The sequence below is a fragment of the Cricetulus griseus genome, chromosome 6 (genome assembly GCF_003668045.3).
Source record: "Cricetulus griseus strain 17A/GY chromosome 6, alternate assembly CriGri-PICRH-1.0, whole genome shotgun sequence".
NCBI classification, from domain to species: domain Eukaryota; kingdom Metazoa; phylum Chordata; class Mammalia; order Rodentia; family Cricetidae; genus Cricetulus; species Cricetulus griseus.
Window position 1 is genome coordinate 136,547,008 of NC_048599.1, and position 23,326 is coordinate 136,570,333.

Consider the following 23,326-nt stretch of genomic DNA (forward strand, 5'->3'; position numbering starts at 1 on the left):
ATAAACCTCCACTCTCTTGTCTATAAAACTTTCCTGACCCAAGAAGGATCCTGGCCCTGAAGCATCTGACCAGGCCCTGAAGGAAAGAGACAGAATAATCTCCAAATGGGCCCAGTGTTGGCCAGTCCCTTTTGCAAGAGGCTGATCTGTCAAACTTTCTGGGGTCCTGTCCCATTCTGGGGTAAGGATATGACCTGCTAAAGAGAAGTGGCACATTCAGGAAACTCATGTCCCAGAGTTAACCTTTACAGGGATAAGGCCTTTATAGACACAAAGTCCCCAAGCCCCATTGCCCACTTCCTTGTCCAACCAACTGTAAAGTCCAACCTTACCAGCTCCAACCCAGACCCTCTACACCCATCAAGCCCCTTCCCTTTCTAGGACAGCCAGGCATCCGTGGAGAAATCTTATGACCTCTCCTCAGCTGGAAACTTAGCAGTGTTCCTGTGGTCCCACAGTGATGTGGCTGTGGTGTCATCTGTTGAAGCCTCCCCCAGGCCCCCAATCAGAAGGCTGAAAATTCAATCAACTGTGGGGTACCTCCAAGATGGGTGGTGTTAGGATCAAATGAGGTTATGGGATCGGCACCCCCAGTCAGTCCCATGGCTTTAAAGAGAACGAACACACACACACACACACACACACACACACACACACCATCACCACTATGATGTACCCTTTGCCTCAGGCCTTTGCTGGAAGGATGGCTGTCAGCAAATACACTCTGAACTTTGGACCAGGTCCTTGAGCCAAAATAAACACACTTTCTTTATAACTCATCTAGCCTATAGTGTTACAACAGAAAACTGAACTGATACAATCCCACCGCACTTCCCTCAGCTTCAGGGATATCCTGGACTGCATCCCCCTCCCCCACCCAGTGACAAATAGCCAGACGCAACCAGGGAACATACCATTCATCCACAACTGGGAAAAGCCAGGTATAGACTTGAGGGCCCTGCAACACCCACAACTGCCTGACCCCATCACAGCCAGGGGGCTTTCATTATGCCTCAGCTAGCTGCCCCGCTCATCATCTGGTGTTTCATGTCCTGAAGGGAACAGTTATGCCCAGTGCCCAGCTGGACTTTCCCTAGCCATCCAAGGGATAACTAAGCTGCCATATGGCTGCAAAGTGTGATGTTCAGAATCACTTATGACCTAGGGCTCATATTTGGTCCTCCTAGCAATTCCTATCCCTCACTCTAAAAGGAGTGAAAGATTGCACACCTAGATATTGGAACAGAGATCAAGGCACAGAGCTGAGAGGCCCCAAGATCTTCCAGAAGCTAGGCCCTAAACCAGGTCACTCAGAGCAGGCACAGAGGCCAAAGCATTGACCCCTTTAGTCCTAAGCAGGCTGATATCTGTGAGTTCAAGGCCAGCCTGGTCTACAAAGCAAGTTCCAGAACAGTCAGAGCTATTACACAGAGAAACTCTGTCTTGGAAAAAAAAGAAAGAAAGAACAAAAGAATCATACACCCACCCTTGCTCTCAGCCCCAGGACAAACATAATCTTCTCACCATGGATTTATCAAAATGTGTTTTATTTACATAAGTGGAAACTTCAGTGTATACACCCATAGTCCCCTATTCAAGGGCCAAAACATGTAGCTGGGCAAGAATTTGCTTTCTGTTACAAAGGTACATACACTGTCTGGGCGTTGGTGGAGAACGCCTTTAATCCCAGCATTCAGGAGGCAGAGGCAGGTGGATCTCTGTGAGTTTGAGACCAGCCTGGTCTACAGAGTGAGTGCCAGGACAGCCTCCAAAGCCACAGTGAAACCCTGTCTCTAAAAACCAAAAAAAAAAAAAAAAAAAAAAAAAAAAAAGGTACATACACTGAGGTGGGGAGCTGCAGGAAGGGCTCTGTCTGCAGATCTCAGTCAGCAAGGACTGCGCTGACAGAAGTGGGCTCAGGCCTTTGCAGACTTTCCAACTGGCTTCTGTGGAGGACACCACTCCTGTGCTTAGGATAACAGGCCCAGCAAATCTGCTTTGGCAAACCCAGTATACCTTTCTCCTTGGGCTTTGTTCAGACTGACTATCAGGTCAGTCAGGCTTCTACCCACTGCTCTTGGGAAATTAAGTGGCTTTTTCTTAATACCAACCACCATCCATCTCCACCAGGGTCAAGCAGGGGTCAAGCCCCACCGTACCATCATGGTCTCCCCTTGATGTGTGAGTAGACACTGAGGACCTAGAGGAACAACTTAGAGGAGAGAATACCTTGCCAAGGAACAACCCTCAGCACACCCTGCACTCCTAGCCGACTAGGCCTCCTTCCATAGGGGCACTACCACTAAACAGTTCCATAGAGCCTCACAGTGGAGCTGGAGCAGGCACATTGGGAAGAGGCAGCTCCAGGGCTGGCGTCTCTGCAGCTTGGGTAGGACTGGGCTTTCGATGGTCCAACTGCTCCAACTTCTCACCAAGCTGGGAGTAGAGCTCCTTCACGGCCTCCCCACTCTGTGAGAAAACCAGACACAGGCATTGTGGTGGTTTGAAAGAAAATGGACCCAAAAGGGAGTGGCACTATTAGGAGGTGTGGCTTTGTTGGAGTAGGTGTGTCACTGTGTGGATGGGCTTTGAGGTCTCATATGTGCTCAAGCCATACCCAGTAAGACTACTTCCTGTTGCCTGCAAGTCGAGATGTAGGGTACTCAGCTACTTCTGCAGCACCATGATGATAATGGACTGAGCTTCTGAACTGTAAGCCACCCCAATTAAATGTTTTCCCTTATAAGAGTTGCTGTGGTCATGGTGTCTCTTCACAGCACTAGAGACCCTAACTAAGACAGGCTTACAAGGAGGCTGAAGAGATGGATCAGAGGTTAAGAGCACTTAGTGCTCTTCCAGAGGTCCTGGGTTTAATTCCCAGAACCCACATAACAACTGTCTGTAACTCTAATTTCAGAGGACCTGACACCCATGGCAAAACACCAATGCACATTAAAAAAAAAAAAAAAAAAAAGATAGGCATCAATAGGAAAGGTGGTCTGAGCCTACTTGGAGGAGTGAACCCACAGACAACATCAACCATTAAGAACATGAAAGTAGGCCAGGCAGTGGTGGCCTCCATCTTTAAGCCCAGCACTCGGAAGGCAGAGGCAGGCAGATCTCTGTGAATTAGAAGCTACAGAGTGAGTTCCAGGACAGGCAGGGCTACACAGAGAAACCCAGTCTTGAAAAACACAAACAAAACAAAAGAGAAGGTAAGCACCAAGGACATGCATGCCACAGCTGGAGCAGCCAGGCCCATGCAGAGCGGTGCTCTATTAAAACTGGGAATTGAGGACACCTACCTGGCCTGTGGGCTCCAGAGCCTTCTGCAAAGCCTCTAGCTTGGAAGGGGCCACTCTCGGGTGCAAGTGCAGGAGGAGCCTCAGCACATGTCGATGCACATTTTCCTTCCTGGAAGATATCAGTGAGGCTGAAGGGGCCATAACAGCGACTTCTGTGCCCAGACTTCTCTCTAGGCACAGCCCACAGAGGGCTGGCATGTGCCTTCAGCTCCTCCCACCCCACCTAGAGGACCAGGACATCCCAAGCTACACCCAGGAATTACTCATTCTAGTACAGATCCCAGTGCTCAAAGACCCATCTGTGGTCCTTCAGCAGGATGGGGCCTCAATGGCCCTCCCATACTGTCCAGCACAAAACCAACAAGAAATGAAGGTCCAGTGGGCTGTGTGTCCTACCTGGGAGAGGCAGTGAGGAAGAAGCCATCAAAGAGGCTGCTGCAGAAATCCTCCAGGGCAAATTCATCAGCCAGAAGTGCCAGGCTCCCAGTGAGCAAGTGGAGAAAGATGTCACTGAAGGCCAGGTCACCAAAAGTTTCCACTGTAAACACAAGAGGGTGGCTCGGCCTCTGCCCTCAGACACTCTCCAGTGTTCCAAGGTCTGAACAGGACTCAGGTGAGGAGAGAGAGTTGACCAGGTGGTCTGTGGCTCTCAGTAGAGAAGCAAAACCACAGCTGGAGTGTGGGGAAGGAAAGATGCTGTGGTCTGAACTGACCTCCACCGAAAGCCTACAGACAAACAACCAGAGATATGCAAGCAGCATACAAGTACAGCCCAGAGGGGAGTCTGCCAAACCCTCCCAATGACTCCTCAGTTAAGGACACAGAGAGAAGCTGGGTGTTGGTGGCACATATCTTTAATCCTAGCTCTTGGGAGCAGAGGCAGGCGGATCTCTGTGAGTTCAAGGCCAGCCTGGTCTACAGAGTGAGTTCCAGGACAACCTCCAAAACAATACAAAGAAACCCTGTCTTGAAAACAACAACACAACAACAAAACAAAACAAAAAACAAACAAAAAAAAAAGAACACAGAGAGACACTGCCACACCCCCTGTTGGAAGACACCGAAACAGGGCAGATGGCCAAGCAATTGCACTTGCTCACAACCACTGACATGAAGAGCAATGCTACCACAAGCAGGACTGCTAGAGACAGACCGCAGAGTGATGCCCAGACAGCAGTCACTCAACAAGAGATGACAGGATCCCACAGTCTTGCCTTGCCTAAGGAAGGATGGACCCAGTGTAGACAACCTTGGGATCCATCACCATTCCTGACAGTTGGGAGCAGGTGTTTTGATGGCAGAGCCAGCTGATACCACTTGAACCTATGGAAAAGCTGGAACACTTTTCAGGGAGACTCAGCTGTTCTGGGAACACTACTGAAAACAGATTTGATGAATCTCAGCCACTTCATGTCCTGCCTGGCCATGTGTATGATTTCCACAGCAAGAGGCTGAGATGCTTGTTTTTTTCCCACCTTCAAATAACCATGACACTTGAAAGGCAAGCAGTCATGCACTGTGAAATCCTGACTCGAGCCCTTACAACATAGCTGAGACACAGGAACTCGGCCGTCATCCATCCAGTGACACAAAGCTCACAGCAGGTTTGTTCAGAGGAGGCCCTGGTCTGAGTTCTTAAAATCATCTTTCTTTTTTTTTTTTTTTTTTCCAGGCAGGATGCCTACTAAGCTGTTAAGACAAGTGCTCTGGTCTGACTCTGGTCAGGCTCATGCTCTGAACATTTGGTCCCCACTGCCTGGCTGGTGGAAGCAGGTCACTAAGAGCAGGCATTTGAGGGTCGCACCTGGTCCTGATTCATCACACTCTGCTTCCTGGTTTGCTGTGGTATGAATACCCTCTGCCGCATACTCCCACTGCTGTGAACTGAGCTGCTCTGTTATGTCTTGTCCACCAATATGAACCTAAACTCTCTGAAACTGAGTCCAAATGATTCTTTTGGGACTAGAGATGGCTTGGGTTAGGGTTAGAGGCACCAGTGCTCTTGTGGAGGACCCATATTCAATTAGTAACATCCACATGTGGCTCACAGCAGCCTCTAACTCCAGATCCAGGGGGCCTGATTCCTCTCTGGACTCTGTGATCACTGCACACACCGGTACACTTATATTCCTTTAGGCAAAACACTCATAAAATAAAAATAAAGTCTTAGCTGGGGACTGATGGCATACACCTTTAGTCCTAGCACTCAGGAGGTAGAGACAGGCAGATCTGTGACCTCAAGGCCAACCTTATCTACATTGTGAGCTCCAGGACACCCAGAAATATTTATTGAGACCCTGCCTCAAAAAACAAAAACAAAAATCAAACAAAAGTAAAAAATAGACTCTTTAAAAAAAAAGTCTTGTTTTTTCTGTTGCTTCTGTTGGTATCACAGCTATACAAAGTACCTAATATGGCTGGGCATGGTGGCATACACCTGTAATGTCAGCAGATGGCAGGTAGAGACATGACCAGTTTAGTCCATATTTGGGGCCAAACATGGTAGCACAAGCCTTTAATCAGCACCCGGAGAGCTGGGTGTGATAGCATATGTCTTGTTTGTTTGTTGTTTGTTTTTGTTTTTCGAGACAGGGTAGCTTTGGAGCTACCTGTGTAGCTTTGGAGCCTGTCCTGGCACTCGATCTGGAGACTAGGCTGGCCTTGAACTCAGAGATCCGCCTGCCTCTGCCTTCCGAGTTCTGGGATTAAAGGAATGCACCGCCAACGCCCAGTGTCCTTTTTTTTTTTTTTTTTTTTTTTAAGATTTTATTTATTTATTATGTATACAGTGTTCTCCATGTATGTTTGCACACCAGAAGAGGGCACCAGATCTCATAATGGATGGTTGTGAGCCACCATATGTTTGCTGGAAATTGAACTCAAGACCTCTGGAAGAGCAGTCAGTGCTCTTAACCTCTGAGCCATCTCTCCAGCCCGATGGCATATGTCTTTAATCCCAGTATTTGGGAGGCAGAGGCAGACAGATTTCTGAGTTCAAAGGCCAGCCTAATCTATATGGGTTCCAGGTCAGCTAGGACTACATAGAGAGACCCTGTTTCAAAAATAAACAAACACACAAATGAGTGGGTAAAGGCAACACAAGCTTGGAACCCCGAGCTGATTTCCTGGAACCCACAGGAGGTGGAAGGAGAGAGCTGACTCCACAAAGTTTCCTCTGACCTGTACACATGAGCTGTGGCATGCTCAGCTACACATACAGAATAATAAATATTTTAAAAACAAAAACAGAATTCAAGAAAACTGACTTCTACTCTTATTAGAACTCATTCAAATATAAGATCAAGCGAGTTTTTAATTTTATTTTGTGTATGTGCTCTGCCTGATGTATGTTTGTATATTATGGATGTGTCTCCAGAAGAGGATACTGAATCCCCTAGAACTGGAGTTACATACAGTTGTGAGCCACCATGTCTATGTGGGGAATTAAATGGGAGTCCTCTGGAAGAGCAGCCAGTGCTCTTAACCACTGAACCATCTCTCCAGTGGTAAGATTTTTCTAAACATGACTGAATGCTGCACCACAGGTGCATTACAGGTAGACATCCCCCAGCTAGGAAGGACAAGCCACACTGCCAGTTTATTAGTATCATAACAGATGACAGAAACAAACAGACTGAAATGAATAGACAAGGCAAATCAAAGTTACTCCATGTGTTCCTACGATCTTAAGCAAGCTAACTCTGACCAGCAGGATGTCCTGATGCCCCTAAACCTCGAGTGGGCACCGACTATATAAAAGGAGTCTGGCCAAACCCGATTTTAGCTTAGCAAGGTTCACTTCAAATTTCCTTACTCTAGAACAACAGTCTAAGTCTAAGCTGTTTCAAGCTGCTAAGTTTGTGGTAACTTGTTGAAAAGAAAACTAAAGACCAGGCCAAGAAAACCCAGTGAGATGGAAGCTGCATAAACCAATATGCACACAGCAAGCAGAAAACAAGTATACCAGTGACTTACAAATACATTTAGAGAAGAAGCTGGCTGGTGATGCCCAGCACTGAAGGGTTAAGGCAGGGGTGCAGAGGCAGGTGGATCTCTGAGTTCATGGCCAGCCTAGTCTACAGAGTGACTTCCATGACAGCCAGTGAGACTCTATCTTTAAAAAAATGTGGGTGGGGGCAGAAAAGAAAAGAAGTTCCATCTTTATGTTCAATCCTCTAAACTCCAGACAAAGGATGAGTCCGCAAATGCCCAGAGCCCGTCATCACAAAGACAAAGGATGCCACTGCAGCAACTCTTCCCAATAAGCCTGTAGCTTTAGGTGGTTGTTTTTGTTTTTGTTGGGGATAGAATCCAGTACCTTATTCATGCCAGGTAAATGCTCTTATCACTGAACCACACTATATCCCAGGGCTTTACTGCTGAAGAGCCCACTCAGAACTCCCTTTTCCCCCAGGCAGCTAGGGGAAAGAAAGGAGGCCCAAGGAGTTCTGCTTTTTACCAATTAGAACAAAATAAAGGGTTTTTTTTTTTGTTGTCTTTTGTTTCATTTTTGTTTTGAGGCAGGGTCTCTCTATGTGGCCTTGGTTGTCCTGGACAACCTAAACAGAGGGCTGGCAAGATGGCTCAGTGAGCAAATAAATAAACCAACAACCAACCAACCAACCAACCAACCAACCAACCAACCAATCAACCAACCACAAACCTGGAGACCTGAGTCGACTGCCCGGAACCCACATAACCCTGGAAGGAGACAGCTGGTTATGTAGACCAGGCTGGCCTTTAACTCACAGAGATCTACCAGCCTCTGCCTCCTAAGTGTTGGATTAAGTATGCCACCAAGGCCTGGCTATGAATCCCTTCTGCAGGAAATCACAAGACCCACTAGCATCTCTGAAACAGAGCTAAGCCCTGCCTACAAACATCCACATATCGAGTGCCTCCTGATGGAAATCAAGCTATGGAGGTTGGGGGTGAAGGCAGAAAGACAGTGACAGAGCTCAGGATTCAGGAGCACAGGTCACAGGCGGCAGGCAAGCATAGCCATCAGGACTCACCGAGTCCAGGCAGCAGGCGCAGGAGTGCATTCTTGTTTCTCTGCTTGGTGATGTGCAGGACGTAGTACAGTCCCACCTCACAAGCCATGCGTTGCTCCTGCAGAAATCTGCATGCAAGAAGCCATAGCCTTCAATCAAACCACCCAGCAGCACCTTCACCTGCAGCCCACTCTGCTGCCCCTCCCCCAAACACTGCCCCGGAGTCCTACTTGGTGAAACTTTCAGGAAGCGTGTTGGGGTACGTGACTGGGGCTTTCTCCTCAGCTGGAAGCTTCTGATCTACGTTGAAAGTGTAGTCGTCCACGACGAAGGACATGAGCATTGGCAGGAACTTGGTGATGAGCTCTGCCTCCTGCCAGAAGGAGTGTCTGAGGCCACTAAGGTCCCACTGACCCCAGCTGCTCTCAAAACACCCTAACCCACTCTGCTCAGTGCACATCTTACTCACCCAATATACTTCCCTCAAATCCATCTTTCCTGGACACTGGTCCCCAGAACCCCTCCCTCCTGTTTCCTGAGACTCATGTCCAGTGCTATGTTCTTTTTTTTTTTCCCCCAAGACAGGGTTTCTCTGTGTAGCTTTGGAGGCTGTCCTGGAACTCACTCTGTACATCAATCAGGCTGGTCTCGAACTCACAGAGATCCGCCTGCTTCTGCCTCTGCCTCCTGAGAGCTGGGATTAAAGGCATGGCCACCACCCTCAGCCAGCGCTATGTTCTTGAACCTCTCACTTGGCATAATCATGGCTGCACCTGCAAAGCCCCTTCTGGGCTCCAGTCCCCATAGAATAGCTCACCCTGCATCCTTGATGGGTGTTCACCTAAAGACTAGAAGTTCTGCTACCAGAGGGTCCCACCCTGCCACTCCCCATAATTAGTAGAAAAGTAGGAAACTAGGCCCCATACCATCTTGGGCTCCTTGAAGACCTGGCTGTCTATTAAGTCCCATGCACCTTGGCCCAGCGCCAGCAGCCTAAGTAGAAGAAGGAGGTCGGGGCTATCCTGAAATAAGACAGAAGCCTCAGCAAGAGCTCACAGGGACTGTGCCATCCTCTGGTCTCACTGAACAGAGCAGGGCCTCTGCTTTCCGGGGCCAGGACCCTAGGAGAGCGATCATAAGGCACTCATGACCCAATACCCACCCACTGAGTGAAACCCAATTTCACCAGTGGACAGTATGTCCTCTGCACAGCCACCAGCATGTCTATGCTCACCCTGGGCAGTGTCTCCTGGCTAACCAGCTCCTGCAAGTGCCTGATGGTGCTCAGGGACAGTGTGTTGATGGCAAAGGGGTCACACAGGATCATAGACAAATCCCTGGAAGGAATCAAACCTTGGTATAAATTGAGAAGCCTGGCTATTCTGTTTCTAATAGCTGCAGTGTCAGACCCACTAAAGGGACAGCCACAGACTAGGATGCAAGGGCTTGAGGACTGACCCCAGAAGGCAAGCCTCTCAGTATTGAATTCATAAATAATCCATAACTTAGTCAAAGATCTTCTAAACTATAGAGTAAAAGAAAATTCCCTGCCCCGCCCCAAATAAATTCATACTTTGTTTCAAAAACCCTGACTGAGAGGCAAATAGTGGTGGCACATGCCTTTAATCCTAGCACTCAGGAGGGAGAAGCAGAGGCTACAAAGTGTTTGGTCTACACAGTGAATCCCTACACAAAAAACGTTATCTCAAAAGAAAAACAAAAACCGTGGCTTAGATTCTAGGTTTAGCCAGTGGAAGAATAAAGAAACACGGCAGGGCCATACCAGCAAAAGTTCATCTTCACACAGACAGAGGTTGCTGGAAATCAGACTGGAGCATCTAATCCAGCCTTCAGCTCAGACAGCACACCCTAACTTGCTACAGACAATAGTCACCTCCTGTCTAAGCTCCCTATGCTGGCTCCCCCAGGAACTCCATGCCTCTCAGGTATGGATCCTTTTGCTACTGTGACTCATTCCAAGCCATGAGTTAGTACTGTTAGCAGTAGGCCTGGTGCCCAGCATAACTGTCCCTTAACAGATAGGAATGGGCCCCAACTACCAAGAGCAGACAGCAAGCCCCACCGGATGCTTGTTTTGAGATCCCAAGGCCAGGGCCCTCGTAGAGCTGACTCTCACCCCAGAACTTGTTCCTGCCCCTTCTTCACGCCATCAAGAAATCCCTGCAGTTCTCGGGCTCTTTTGCTGTCCACAAACCGCTCACGGATACAGGCATCCAGGCACCAGGTGAACTACAGGAAGGAAGTATACAATCTCGGAATACCCAGACTCTTACCCCTCAGCCAAACTCTGCCACTGTCCAAACGGCTGTGGGAATTGCAAGGCCAGATAAACATAAGCCAAAGCCCATAACCCCACCTTAGGCTAAACCCAGGGTAGAATGGGGGCCTGGAGAGGACAAAGAAAATGGCAATTAGTAGAAGGGGGCCATGCCAAAGTCTGGGCAGCAGAGGTCTTCAGGCTCAGACAGTCAGGGCCATCACTTTTTTGTCTCTCAATCACTAGGTATTAACAAAGAGAAAGAAACACAGTACTCATCTCCCAGTGTCCAGAAGGAAACATGGCGTGGACTGAGACACCAGTGAGCTTTCATGGGGGACCAGTGGCCTACAGGGAGCAGGAGGCTCCCCAGGCCCCAAAGCAGCAAGGATCAGAACAGACATAGAGAAGGCATATTTGTTTTCCCTGATAGGGAACTAACTAGGGCTGGCAGCTGGGTGGATGTATTATGGCAGTTTTGTGGTGTTTCTCAGTGCTTAGCAATAAGCAACACCACACAGTCCCCAGGGCGTGGTCTCAGATTTCCTGTACTCTTGGTGGGGGATAGAGGGAGGTGCAGAAAACCCCATTCCTAGATTAGATTACCTTGGTGCTGGCCAACAAGAGGCACTGAGGGCTCTGGGGCAGAAGAAGCCAGAAGCCCAACAGAAAGATGGCCATAGGGCCTACCATTTACAGCTACAGAGTGGAAGATGGAGGACCAGCAAGAGGCAGCTGGACAGCTAGGTCTCTGCAGGACCTGTTCACCCCCAGCGGGGCTGAGGGACACAAAGCTTGCAGTCTGAGAAGCAAGCTTAGATGTGGTCAGCAAGTCATTCCTGGACTCATGAATTCAGAGGACACAGGAGAAGTGCATGGGTGGGCATGCAGTACTACCTTATGGCAGGGATCCACAGTACAGATGTCACTGACGTCCAAGTCATGCAGGGACATGAGCAGCTCAGCTCGTAATGTGCAATAGTGCACATTCCTGGTTCGTAGGAACAGTGTACGCAGGAACTGCAGCACCATGTCATAGAGCTTCACATTCTTCCCTACCATCTGTGTCAGCTTCTGAACCACCTAGGGGCAAGACAGACAAATGGAGTCCAAAATCCTCACCCTAGGACAGGGAGAAGTGCACACACCTTTAATCTAGGCACACATGAGGTAGAAGCAGGTGGATCTCTCTGGGTTCACCTAGACCAAGTTCCAGGACAGCCAGAGCTACATAAATAAACAAACAAAAACCAAAAAACCCTGTCTCAAAGAGCAAAACAAAACATAAATACCACCCAGGCAACAACACACATAGGTGCTCTAGTCCTAGACACAGAGCTGACCAGTCTCTTTTTGACATGAGACATTTCTTTCTCTGCCACAAAATGTTGGCATGATATCCGAGGAGGCCAACTCTGCTACTCAAAGTGGTAGCTCCATGCCGGGCGGTGGTGGCACACACCTTTAATCCCAGCACTCAGGAGGCAGAGGCAGGCGGATCTCTGTGAGTTCTAGACCAGCCTGGTCTACAAGCGCTAATTCCAGGATAGCCTTCAAAGCCACAGAGAAACCCTGTCTTGAAAAACCAAACAAACAACAAAAAAAAAAGTGGTAGCTCCACATTTAATCCAGAGATACCTTGGTCTGAGGGATAGGTGACTCATCCTAGAAGCAGTGCTGAGAACCCATCTGAAGAAAGAGCCCCAACACAGGAAGCTCAGGCTATAATGAATGCCACTGCCTCTGGGCCTAGGTTAAGGCCTACGAGGTCACACTGGGCTCTCTGCTTCCCTGTCTCCTTCCCAAGCTTATGGCTGTGACCACCCTTGTCCCAACACTAGTACCAGGGTGCCTGAGGTCAAAGCACAAACAATGGCATTCATCTCTACCTTGTACTCTAGGCAAGGGCCATGAAGGAACACCAGTGCCTACCCTTTGGCAGGTGTCATCCACCTTACATCTAACCGAAAATGGCAAACTGCACAGTCCTGCTTAATATAAAGGCTTCAGCCAATACAAACACGTTTTGCTCAGCCGCTAACTGGCCATGGTTAACTGAGTCTCAGGCCTATGGTACAAAGAAGTATTTGGGGTTAGTACAAGGTGAAGTTATCACAGGAAGCCCAAAGGCATCAGGATAGATAGTAATGAAGGAGAAAGGAGGGTGGCAAGAGCCAGTGGTTGGTCTGGTAGTTCATTCTCCAAAACCCCTGCTGAGAACTCTTGGACTGATCTGGATCTTTATCTCAAGCCATGTGGATAGCCCAAGACTCCCTCATTCACTAGGTACAGACCACAGAGACAATCTAACCCTGACATGGAGTGTGCCTGCTTCACACATGACCAGCTTCAGACTACCTGCTTATGGGCAAGACAGCTATCCTACAGCCAAGACTGAAAGGGAACCTACTAGCCTGATGTCCGCAGTGCTGTAAAATCATAGAGCACTTACCAGACTCTGTTAAGTTTCCAAGAGGAAAAACAGGCCAGCATCAAAGTGCCATAGATCAGACTCATCAGCAGAAACAACAGAGACCATCACAAAAAATCTTTGACACTTTGGACTGTAATTCTAAATCCAGCCACTTGGCTCAAAAGTCCAAACAGCGTCTGATATGTCAGCTCTGGAAGCTTATCCCAAGAGTAATATCCTCCAACAAAACAAGGATGAAATGCAGGAAAGGAAAGGAAGCCTGAAGAATAGAATAACCCACTCAACACAGGACACTGGGCTAAATCAGACCCAGTGTGGCCTGACTTGTCAAAGTAGGATAGCCAAGAAGGCCAGTGGATCAGAGAGCCAGAAGAACCACGAAGGAGCAGGCATATCACTGGGCACTAGACAGACAGCTAGACAACTGGAAAGTGTGTACACCTGAGCCCACACTTGCAAAAACATGCTCTACCATTCGCCACCTTATATACTTGAGACAGGATCCTTTACTAAGCCTGCAGCTCAACAGGTTTTATTTGTTTCTGTCTACACTGGCAGGCCAGGAAGCCCAGTGATTTCTTCTGACTCTGCCTTGTCCCTTCCAGCATTGGGGTCACAGGAACCTGTGGCCACCCTGGACTTCTTTATGAGTATTAGGAATTCAAACTCAGGTCTTCTTGCAAATAATCTTACCTCGAAAGCATCTTCCCATTCTGTACCTACATACTTTCCTACTCCTCGGGACTGTTTTCCATTTGAGCTTATATACATGAGAATACAATTTAGCTGGGCGGTGGTGGCGTACATCTTTAATCCTAGCACTCAGGAGGCAGAGGCAGGAGGATCTCTGTGAGTTTGAGACCAGCCTGGTCTATAAGAGCTAGTTCCAGAACAGGCTCCAAAGCTACACAGGGAAACCCTGTCACGAAAAAAAAAAAAAATACAACTTTAAAAAAATCAGCCCAAGACAAGGTCAGTCAGGCAGTCCTCCAACAGTCAGAAATCAGTGCTGTCTGTGGTCAATCACTAGAAGACACGGGAGGTGGGAGAAGGCTGGGGAACAGAGGGAGCCTCTTCTGCCTGACAACAAAGCAAAGAGGGCTGTTTAGGAAAGAATAAGCAAGCACAGGGAAAGAAAGGCAGGAATGGCAAGAGCCACAAGTCCCTCCTACATGGCAACCACCAATACCCATGGTGGAGCCTTAAAAACCCAACTAGAGCCATGAGCTACACAAGGCTCTTTCATTGTGGAACATGGCAAATGATATGCCATAAGCTCAAAAAGCTCACCAGACTTCAAACTTGGTAACTCCTGGAATGAAGGCAATATGGCTAAATAATGGCTTATGTCAATTACAGGTTGAAAGACAAAACCTTGAATGTATTAGGTTAAGGCAAAACATCAAAAATGACCTCATCTACTTTTGTCAAAGTAAAAACTAGGAAAATTTGAATGACTTATATAACTCACTTTATCTTTCTACAAACAAGTGCTACTCTAAAGTAAGCTAAAGTCTTGATTTAAGAACTGACAAGACGATGGGTAGTGGCACACACCTTTAATCCTAGTACTTGGGAGCAGAGGCAGGTGGATCTCTGTGAGCTCAAAGCCAGCCTAGTCTACATAGGGAGTTTCAGACCAGACAAGCCTACATTATGAGATCCTGTCTCAAAAATGAATTAATAAGCCACTTACGGCAGGCCTGAATTTTTAAAATGCCAAAATCAGTAACAGGTAAAAAAAATAATAGGTAAAAAGTTGAATTCAGTGTTTTTTTTTTTTTTTTTGAGAGGGTATCTGCTCAGATGGGCCTCAAACTCACAGCAATCCTCCTGCCTCAACCTTCTGCCAACCAACCTTTTCCCAGTTACATATACAAGCTCATGCTTAGAGAAACAGACTAACATACTCTCAGGGAAGAGGCAAGGGAGGAGCTGGCCACATCCTGGGAGTTATCACCCTCACCCTGACTTCCTCACCTCTCCCTGGCGCCTGGTCTTGGGAGAAGGGCTGAAGAAGTTGTGCAGGACCGAGAGCTCTGTGCTGAAGAGCGCACTCTCTTTCTCCAGGATATACTGCTTCAACAGCGGTGAGACTTCATCACCAAAGAGTGCTTGGTTGTCTTGCCAGATCTGCCTCTTCACTTCCACAGCACACGCTCGGTACAATTCCTTGTCAGCCATCACCAGCTTCAGCTTCTTCTCAGGAACCTACATAGCAAACACCACAGCTCCCTGCAAGTGGTGCCTGTGTCCCCAAGCCTCCCTCAGCACAGGCCGAGAGGCCTCAGCTGCCTACAGAACCTGTAGAGCCCAGCCACAGCCACAGAGGCACCTGTGATGGACCTCCAAATCTTAGCAGGTGAATACAGACATTCAGAATCCCTACAGACCTCTCCCAGAAAAGACCCACCCTCCGACTCGAGGGATAAGCGTGTTTCCACTTGGCTCATCCAGGGGAAGTCTGTGATACAGAGAAGGTGCCCAGAGCTTGCTGGAGGGCAAGTCCATAAAACTTTCCAGGAGCTAAGATGACCTCCACCAATCACACGCATGGGGCAGGCTAGACAAGCAGTATGTATCACAGGCTCACTGACCTCCCCTGCGAGGGCTGACTTCACAGCTCTCACCTTGGGCAAGTGTTTCATAACACACATCACCACTGGTTGTAGGGATGGCATCTTGACCAGAGAAAAGCTCTTTTCCAGAAGGTCTTCCAGCTTCTTGTACCTGGGCAGATTTGCACAGCTGAGAAAGTGGGTCTCCACATGCAGGACATACAGAGGAATCTCCTCCAACACATTCCAGGTCGTATCTACAAGCACACTGTGCAGCCATGGGGTGGGGGGCATAAACGCTACTCACAAGGATAAGCAGCTCCAAAGTAGAGACCCACCTCTCCTCTGCCTTTCCCTCAGAGGCGATGGCTGACACTCGTTCCAGCAGTTTGTCGCGTAGCTCATCAAACACTGACTGATGGAATTCCAGCCGCGGGGTCCCGTGTAGGTCCAAGAAGGGCAGGGCCGACTGCAGGGAGGGCAGCAGCACCCCATTCTCTGTCTGGGAAAGCAGAGGGTCAACGCGTACGCATTTTGCTTGGCCGCAGCCAACTCAGCACAGGTACCACGGATGCCCTGAGTACACAGGTCCACGGTGGTAACCTCGAAAAGGGGGAAAACACGCAGTTACTCAGTGGGCTCCTAGCTCAGGACCTCCAGTGCCTCCATCCAAGCGCAGGGAGAGAGCAGAATTGTGTCCGGCTCCCCCAGCGGCCCGGGCCCCTCCTGCCCACCTGAAATTGCTCAATGGCCTTGAGCGGTTCGGTGCAGTTGGTCAGGGTCTCTTTCAGGTCCTCGCCATTGGCCACGCCCAGGTCCTGGAGCCCCGCGAACATGGCCGAGGCTCCGGCTGCCGCCCGGCTGTGTACCCCATCCCCGCCACGCTCCCCTGGAGCCGTCGAGGACGCTGAAGGAGCGCCAGAAGCCCTCTCCACGGTGCCACGGGTGCCCCCCGAACCCCGCTCGCCCGCAGCCTCCAGCGTGGCCAGATCGCCTCAGCAGAGCCGCTTGCACCGGCCCACACCTCCCACTTCCGCCCTTCACTGCCTTGGTCCAGCAGCCAATAGGTCCCGGGAAAACGCCGCCACCACGCGCAGGTTCCGGGCAGCGACTTGCTACCCAGTAAGAATGAGACTGTGCGCAAGGGGCGGAGTCGGGATGACGCAACCACCTCTCGAGAGGCCTTGGCCACTCCAGCCGCCACCAGTGTCAGGAAATCCGCTTTTCACCTCGTCTGCGCTCTAGACACCAGAATCCATGCTCTGAGCCAGCAGAGGAGCAGCGAGGGGTGGTAGCAGGCCTCGCCTACCTTATAAATTTCAAAACTGACTTGTATCCAAGTACATTTTTACATGACTGTCGATATAGCACTCTTTCGATGTTGAGAATTTTTTTACTTGTGCCCACAGGTGAAATCTTCACAAAGCTCCCACCATTGCCTTCATTTGAACTGAAATCTGAATATGTCTCTAGTGGTGCCAAGGGTGCTTTGCAAGAGCCCTGGGTATGTAGTGGGAACTACAGCTTCATCGTGGGCATGCAAAGATTGAGATTTGAGCTATAGTCCAGGTCACAGTGTCCCTTATCCTTGGCAGTAAAAGGGGCTAACTTGACTGTAAGGGCTCTCAAGCTGTCTGGTGTGTGAGCTCTTGGGCTCAGCATTCAGCTCTCCGCAGCCTCCCCACTGTTCCAACTCTTACCCTTTATCCCACCAGCCTACTGCACGCACCTCCAAACACCACACCCATCTTTTTTCATGTGCCTTTGCTGCTGAGATTTACTCTGCTACAAATTCCCTCCCTGCTGCCCTGCCACATTCTTGCCTATTGGAAGCTGCTTCTCTTACTGCCTCCTCTAGGAAGACCAAGGCAGACTTCTTGTGGGGCCCTCCCCGCTACTGAAGGCTTCTGTTCAAATGTCTAACACTAGCATACCCGGTGATGTGGCTATAAACAGAGCGCCTATTCCCACTGAGGCTAAGTTCCTAAGGCCAGGGCTGCACACCTGTGCCGCTGTTTTTGCCAGCAGCTCCATGTAGGACCCTGTGGTAAAAGTCCCCAATTCCCCAGGTTATTTTGGTTCAGCCACCACCTGATGCAATCAAAAGATACACACATAGGGTACTTGGAGTCTTGGTCCAAGGCTTCCACTTTGCAAAAGTGGGTGGTGCTGACACCAAGGCAGCAGCTGGGGCAGAAACTGCAAGAGCAAGCTCTCAGATGATGGCTTGGCAGCTCAGTGGGTAAGAGTGCTTGTTGACATGTCTGAAGACCTGAGTTGGATCTCTAGAGTTGTCATTGTTCTAGTTCTCTGACTTCCCTGTGAATGTGGTGGTACATGTTGATAATAATAAAAACAAACAAAATTCTGGAGGAACACTTGTTACTGTTGCAAAGATCCCCCTGGGTTTAGTTCCCAGCATGCACATGGTGGTTCATAACTATCCATAACTCCAGTTCCAGGGGATCTGATGTCCTACCTCTTCTGACCTCCACAAGCACCAGACATACATGTGGTATACAGACATACATGCAGACAAAACATTCATACACATAAAATGAAATCACTTCTTAAGTGAGTTCTGGTTTGGGCTTGATGGTGTATTTTTTTTTCCTTGAGACAGTTACTATTTAGACCAGGCTAGCCTCAAACTCAGATCCCCTGCCTCTGCCTCTTGACTGCTGGGATTAAAGGCGTGTGCCACACTCAGTAATGATGTACGTCTTTGTTTTGTTGGGTTTTTTGAGACAGGGTTTCTCTGTGTAACAACCCTGGCTGTCCTGGAACTCTCTCTGTAGACCAGGCTGGCCTCAAACTCTCAGAGATCCATCTGCCTCTGCCTCCTGAGTACTGGGATTAAAGGCCTGCACCACCACTGCCTGACTTCTCTTCCTATTCTATCCTAGGTCAGGAAGGTTACAGTTAGTTCCCAGGCTACCATTTCAACCCTGAAGAAAAGAGCACCATGCAGGATCAGAGAAAGCCAGCAATACCAAGGAAGCAGGAAGCCACATATTCAAAACGGCCCACTGAACAAAGGATGGGCAACCAGGCACACCAGAGACCACAGTTCAGAAGAATCATTTGCATCTCAGTATAGTGGGGGGAGGAAGGCTCTGGGAAGACTCTTCTTTTTGCACAGCATAAGCCAGAAGAGTAGGTGAGGGGAGTCTAGAGGGTCATAAGGCCAGGCTGCAGACAAAGAGTTCCAAAAGAAGCCTAGGAAAACCTTAAGGGAGGTCAGCTTTACAATCTATTCCCGATGGGCCTACAGTGAGCAGAAGGGGCCTGTGTCATGACGCTTGGGTCTGCGCACTCCTTGGATGACTACTCCAGGTGAAGATGGGAATCGTGAGTTGTAGCAGTCTTCCACGTAGTAGGCAGCAGGACCTGGGGTTCGGGCTGCAGAGAGAGCGAGCTGACCCTAGTTCTCACTCCCACATCCCCCCTCGCCATGTAGCCCAAACCCCACTCCACCCTCAGGCAGGCCAAGCCTCTTTTCCTAGGCCTCCTTACAGGAGCTGACCCAGGAAGCAAACGCAGGGGAGCGACTCATGGAGAAGGCAGGTGAGCGTGTAGTCTGCAGACGGCACCCAGGAACGATGTCATAGGAGTTGGGGCTAGGTTGCTTCGCACCAGAAGGCTGTTGGGGAGCCATGAGTGGGGTATAGGAGGCAGGAGCTCGGTCTCGGAGCATCCCTGGGCGTAAATGACTCTCGGGTATCTTGACAAGAGAGTGGCGGCGGCCTCCAAAGGTGAAGGCCGGGAAGGCAGGCTGGCTCAGCGGCCTATACTCGGCGGGCGATGGCCACTGTAAGGAGTCAGCATGCGACCCGAGGCTACAACCTCCTTACCTAGCTTTACCCAATCCTCCAGGCCTGACCGGTGGTTTTGTTTTTGAACCCCTGGTTCCGCCCATCACCAAGCCCAGCCATGTAGCTCCTCCCTCAAGCCCCTCCCGCAAGCCACCTGACCCCTCCTTCCCTCGCCTCCTCCTCACCTGCAACAACCCCACCTTCCGCAAGGCGGCCCCTAACCATCTTCTTCCACCCTTCCTCTACCTGGCCCACAGTGTCTCTACCTTTCGCTCTTGATTGAAGTCAGTCTTCTGCGTGAAGGGGCTTTCACTTTGGAGCCACTCGGTCTGCCATGCCCTGCGGCCACCACCCTCTGCAGTGGGGCGAATAGTTGGTGGGAAGGTCTTCAGGGCAGGAGGCCCCCATTCCCCAAGATTAGGCAGGGTTGTGGGGACATGCACCTCGACCAGGGTACTTGTGGCCCATGGTGTATTGGGGGTGTGGAGAGGACTCCCGCAGAGACGCACTGGGCACCCCATACTTGGTGGGGCCGGGGACATCCAGGTCAGTCATGATCGGAGGGCGTTGTTCCAGCACTGGTGCAAAAAGCAAACTCTAGACCCATTTCTTCCCACAAAATTGCTTTCACCTTATCCCTCCCCATACTGGCCTGGGGTGGGCGCCAAGAATCTCACTCACACAGCTCCCTCAGGGTCCCTGTGGGTTGTTTGGGGGTGCCCATTCTAAACCTGAAGCCACGTGGGGCCCTCCTCATCTTTGGGGGCCACATCTCATCACAGGCTGCCCCCAGCTCCTGGTCCCAACATAGCACAGCAGCCTCAGGCCTGCAAAGAAGCCAACAACCACTGTCCACCTGTCCTGGTCTTTCCACCTGAGTCCCCACCTGTCCGCCACCCTCTGAAATTACTGGGTGGGATGAAGAGGTTGCTGACTCAAGGGGCCCCGAGTCCAGTGTTTGCCTCCATTGATGTAAAAATTTGCTAAGAATTTCACAGCTTTCTGGTCAAAATTCATTCTGGATCTTGGGGCTCTCTTGCCAAAGGTCACTGCTGGGTTCTGTGACCTCACTGCTGGGTCATGCCCCTCCCCTCTGTTGCTGGGGAGTCCCTAGAAAAGGAACATTGTCAGATCAGGAGGGACTCTCCTACAGGGCCTCCATCCTCTGCCCCTCTCCCTACCTACTGAGACCGTCACCCAGGTCAGCTTTGGTCAAAACAGGCTCTAACCTATCCCAACCCTTTTTCCCTCTCCTGGGAGCTTGAGTTCACTCTAGCAGTACTGCTGGGAGGTCTGGGGCCCCAGAAGAGGGGCAGGGCATGTGAGTATATGCCAAGTCCTGCAGTATGGCTAGGTGTGTGAGTGAGGGCCATTTAATAGGAGAAAGACAGTCAGGAGGAAGGGGAAGGGCTGCTGCCCCTGCAGTGAAGCCTGGCATGGGAAAACAAAGTAACTCAGCCTGGCTTCCGAGTCAGGCCAGTACAGGCAGGACTAGTTATTAGCTCTTGTCTTCTGCCTCTTCCTGAAGGCACAGAGGACAGAAGCCAGAACATATTAGATGAACTGGGCTGCTTGCGTCTAGACAATATAGAAAGGAATACTGAGCCTGAAGGAGCAAGAACCCATCTGGGCACTAAGGCCCTTGCAGAGTGGCCTCTGATACTGGCTGGTCTGGCTGTCCCCGCCCTGACCTTGGCCCCAACCCTTCCAAGGCAGCTCTCAGACAAAAAATACCTTATCCACAAAGCATCCTCCAACTCTTTTACCGTGACTGGGCTTCTTCCTTTCTGGATCTCTCCCTGACTGACACTTCTCTGGATAGATAGATGGAGACATGAGGAAACGAGTTTGATTGGACAAAGGGATCACAGGCTGCCCAGAGCCGCCTCCTGCATTGTACAGTGTCCTTTGAGAACATAATTTATGGTGTTAAGGTACTTGGTGTGTAGGGTTCTGAGGAAGCATTTGTTGCCATTTAGGTGACTCCAGTTCCTCCCTGCAATAAATAGTGCTGAGGGGCTACAGGTGGTTCAATAAGTAAAAGTGCCTGACATGCAATCATGAGAACCTGAGTTGGATGCCCAGTCTCCACATAAAATCTAGGTATATGCCTCTGCAACCCCAGCACGGGGAGATGAAGATCCCTGGAGTTCATTGTCCAGCCAGTTGAACTGAACTGATGTACTCTAAATTCTGTGAGAAAAAAAGCCGTATTTCAAAAAAGGAAAGGAAGGAAGGGAGGAAGGGAGGAAGGTAGGAAGGAAGGAAGGAAGGAAACATAAGGTGGGGTGCAACTGAGGAAAATACCTAACATCAGCCTCAGGCCGCCAGCATACACACTCATATTGCTGTGGAGCTGGGCATGGTGGTCCACACCTGTAACCCCAGCCCTTGGGAGGTTGAGGCAGGAGTATGGCTACAAGTTCAAAGCCAGCTTAGGCTACATAGCAAGCAAGAAAGAAATAGATGTAGTTGTGATGGTCTCACAAATTAGCTTTTCTTGTCTCAAGAATTATTTAATGTGTCTGTGTGTTTTGCCTACATCTATGCATATGAACCACATGCAAACCTAGTATATAGAGGTCTGAAGAGAGCATCAGATTCCCCTGGAAGTGGAATGGAGTTACATATGGTTGTGAACTACCATGTGGGTGCTGGGAATTGAATCTGGATCTTCTACAATATCAAGTGCTCCTAGCTGCTAACACACCTCTCTAGTCCCCACCACAATCACCATTATCTTTGGCTATTAGTTTCACAGCATTTCTTTAAGGTAGTGGGAGCAGTATCTTGTTTAGACTTGATCTTTTTTTTTTTTTTTTTTTTGGTTTTTTGGTTTTTCAAGACAGGATGTCTCTGTGTAGCTTTGGAGGCTGTCCTGGAACTAGCTCTTATAGACCAGGCTGGTCTCGAACTCACAGAGATCCACCTGCCTCTGCCTCCCAAGTGCTGGGATTAAAGGCGTGTGCCACCAACGCCCGGCTTAGACTTGATCTATATTAGCAAATTGTGCTCCAGAAGGTGTACCTCAGTAACCTACATTAGAAAGTGTCATTACCTGCATTTGATCAGCATTTATTTGATTCAGGTACAACTATATCTCTTTGTGTTTAGAGGCTGTGGGATTGTTTTATTTTCAAGCATTTGTATTTATATTTGCATTTGAATATTGGGGGTTAATTTTTAATGTTTTTTAATGTAATTTTAATGTAATTTAATAAGTATTTAATTTAATAATTTAAGTATGTAATTTAATAATTTAATGTAATTTTAATAAGTTTTTTTGTTTGTTTGTTTTTGTTTTTTTGGTTTTTCGACAGGCTTTCTCTGTGTAGCTTTGGAGCCTATCCTGGCACTCGTTCTATAGACCAGGCTGGCCTCGAACTCAGAGTGCTGGGATTAAAGGCGTGCACCACCACTGCCAAGCTATTTGGGGTTTTCCAAGAAAGGATTTTCTGTGTAGCTCTGACTGTCCAGTAGACCAGCCTGGCCTGGAACTCAGAGATTTGCTTGCCTCTGCTTCTCCAGTGCTAGGATTAAAGGTGTGCACCACCACCGCCCAGTGACCTTTACTACTTTTAACTGTGTCTGTGTGTAGGTGTGTGCATTTGAGTGCAGGTACCCACAGAGGCCAGGGGTGTTGGATTCACCCCGGAGCTAGAGTTGCAGGTAGTCACAAGATGACTGATATGAGTGCTGGAAGTCATACTAGGATGGTTTGGAAGAGCAGTCTTAACCTCTGAGCCATCTCTCTAACCCTTCATAAGTCTTTTATCTGTTCATAACAGCTGTTGCAAATGTTAGTCAGCTGTCCATTATTGTTTATGCTCATTTGACAGGGAGTAGAATGTGATAATTTCCCCCCTTTATAATATATTCACTTTGGGCTGGAGAGATGGCTCAGAGGTTAAGAGCACTGACTGCTCTTCCAGAGGTCCTGAG

General features: G+C 49.2%; 2 protein-coding genes across 5 annotated transcripts; both read right to left on the reverse strand.

The window, feature by feature from the left end:
• Positions 1-1,792: 1,792 nt before the first annotated feature.
• On the reverse strand, positions 1,793-16,605 carry Nelfb (negative elongation factor complex member B). 3 transcript variants are annotated; one of them, XM_035446187.1, is made up of 13 exons: positions 16,304-16,605; positions 15,908-16,071; positions 15,609-15,741; positions 14,992-15,222; positions 11,475-11,660; positions 10,437-10,549; positions 9,534-9,636; positions 9,226-9,321; positions 8,530-8,672; positions 8,321-8,427; positions 3,702-3,843; positions 3,306-3,414; positions 1,793-2,469 (listed from the first exon to the last, which is right to left on the reverse strand). In XM_035446187.1, the coding sequence occupies exons 1-13, from the start codon at positions 16,403-16,405 to the stop codon at positions 2,323-2,325; spliced, it is 1,776 nt and encodes a 591-aa protein (XP_035302078.1). In that variant the 5' UTR covers positions 16,406-16,605; the 3' UTR covers positions 1,793-2,322. The 3 variants fall into 3 exon arrangements, with proteins under 3 accessions (XP_035302078.1, XP_035302079.1, XP_027278639.1); XM_035446188.1 differs by having other exon boundaries at positions 15,609-15,826; XM_027422838.2 differs by having other exon boundaries at positions 15,642-15,741; positions 16,304-16,603.
• A 1,796-nt stretch (positions 16,606-18,401) lies between these two features.
• On the reverse strand, positions 18,402-20,544 carry Stpg3 (sperm-tail PG-rich repeat containing 3). Of its 2 annotated transcripts, none has more exons than XM_035446993.1 (6): positions 20,295-20,544; positions 20,066-20,211; positions 19,828-19,962; positions 19,651-19,739; positions 19,086-19,212; positions 18,402-18,971 (listed from the first exon to the last, which is right to left on the reverse strand). In XM_035446993.1, exons 1-6 carry the CDS (start codon positions 20,399-20,401, stop codon positions 18,838-18,840), a joined length of 738 nt encoding a protein of 245 aa, XP_035302884.1. In that variant the 5' UTR covers positions 20,402-20,544; the 3' UTR covers positions 18,402-18,837. The 2 variants fall into 2 exon arrangements, with proteins under 2 accessions (XP_035302884.1, XP_027278548.1); XM_027422747.2 differs by having other exon boundaries at positions 19,086-19,380.
• Between the last annotated feature and the right edge of the window lie 2,782 nt (positions 20,545-23,326).

Excerpts from the sequence above, each read along its gene's own strand:
- Nelfb (XM_035446187.1), bottom strand. The coding sequence starts at position 16,405 with ATGTTCGCGGGGCTCCAGGACCTGGGCGTGGCCAATGGCGAGGACCTG. Across the intron at positions 11,661-14,991 it reads AGACCAGGCGCCAGGGAGAG|GTGGTTCAGAAGCTGACACA; the intron begins GTGAGGAAGTCA and ends TCTTGCCCCTAG. Across the intron at positions 10,550-11,474 it reads CTGTGGATCCCTGCCATAAG|TTCACCTGGTGCCTGGATGC; the intron begins GTAGTACTGCAT and ends TCCTTCCTGTAG.
- Stpg3 (XM_027422747.2), bottom strand. The coding sequence starts at position 20,401 with ATGAATTTTGACCAGAAAGCTGTGAAATTCTTAGCAAATTTTTACATC. Across the intron at positions 19,963-20,065 it reads AGGGACCCTGAGGGAGCTGT|TGCTGGAACAACGCCCTCCG; the intron begins GTGAGTGAGATT and ends TTTTTGCACCAG. Across the intron at positions 19,381-19,650 it reads ACTTCAATCAAGAGCGAAAG|TGGCCATCGCCCGCCGAGTA; the intron begins GTAGAGACACTG and ends GACTCCTTACAG.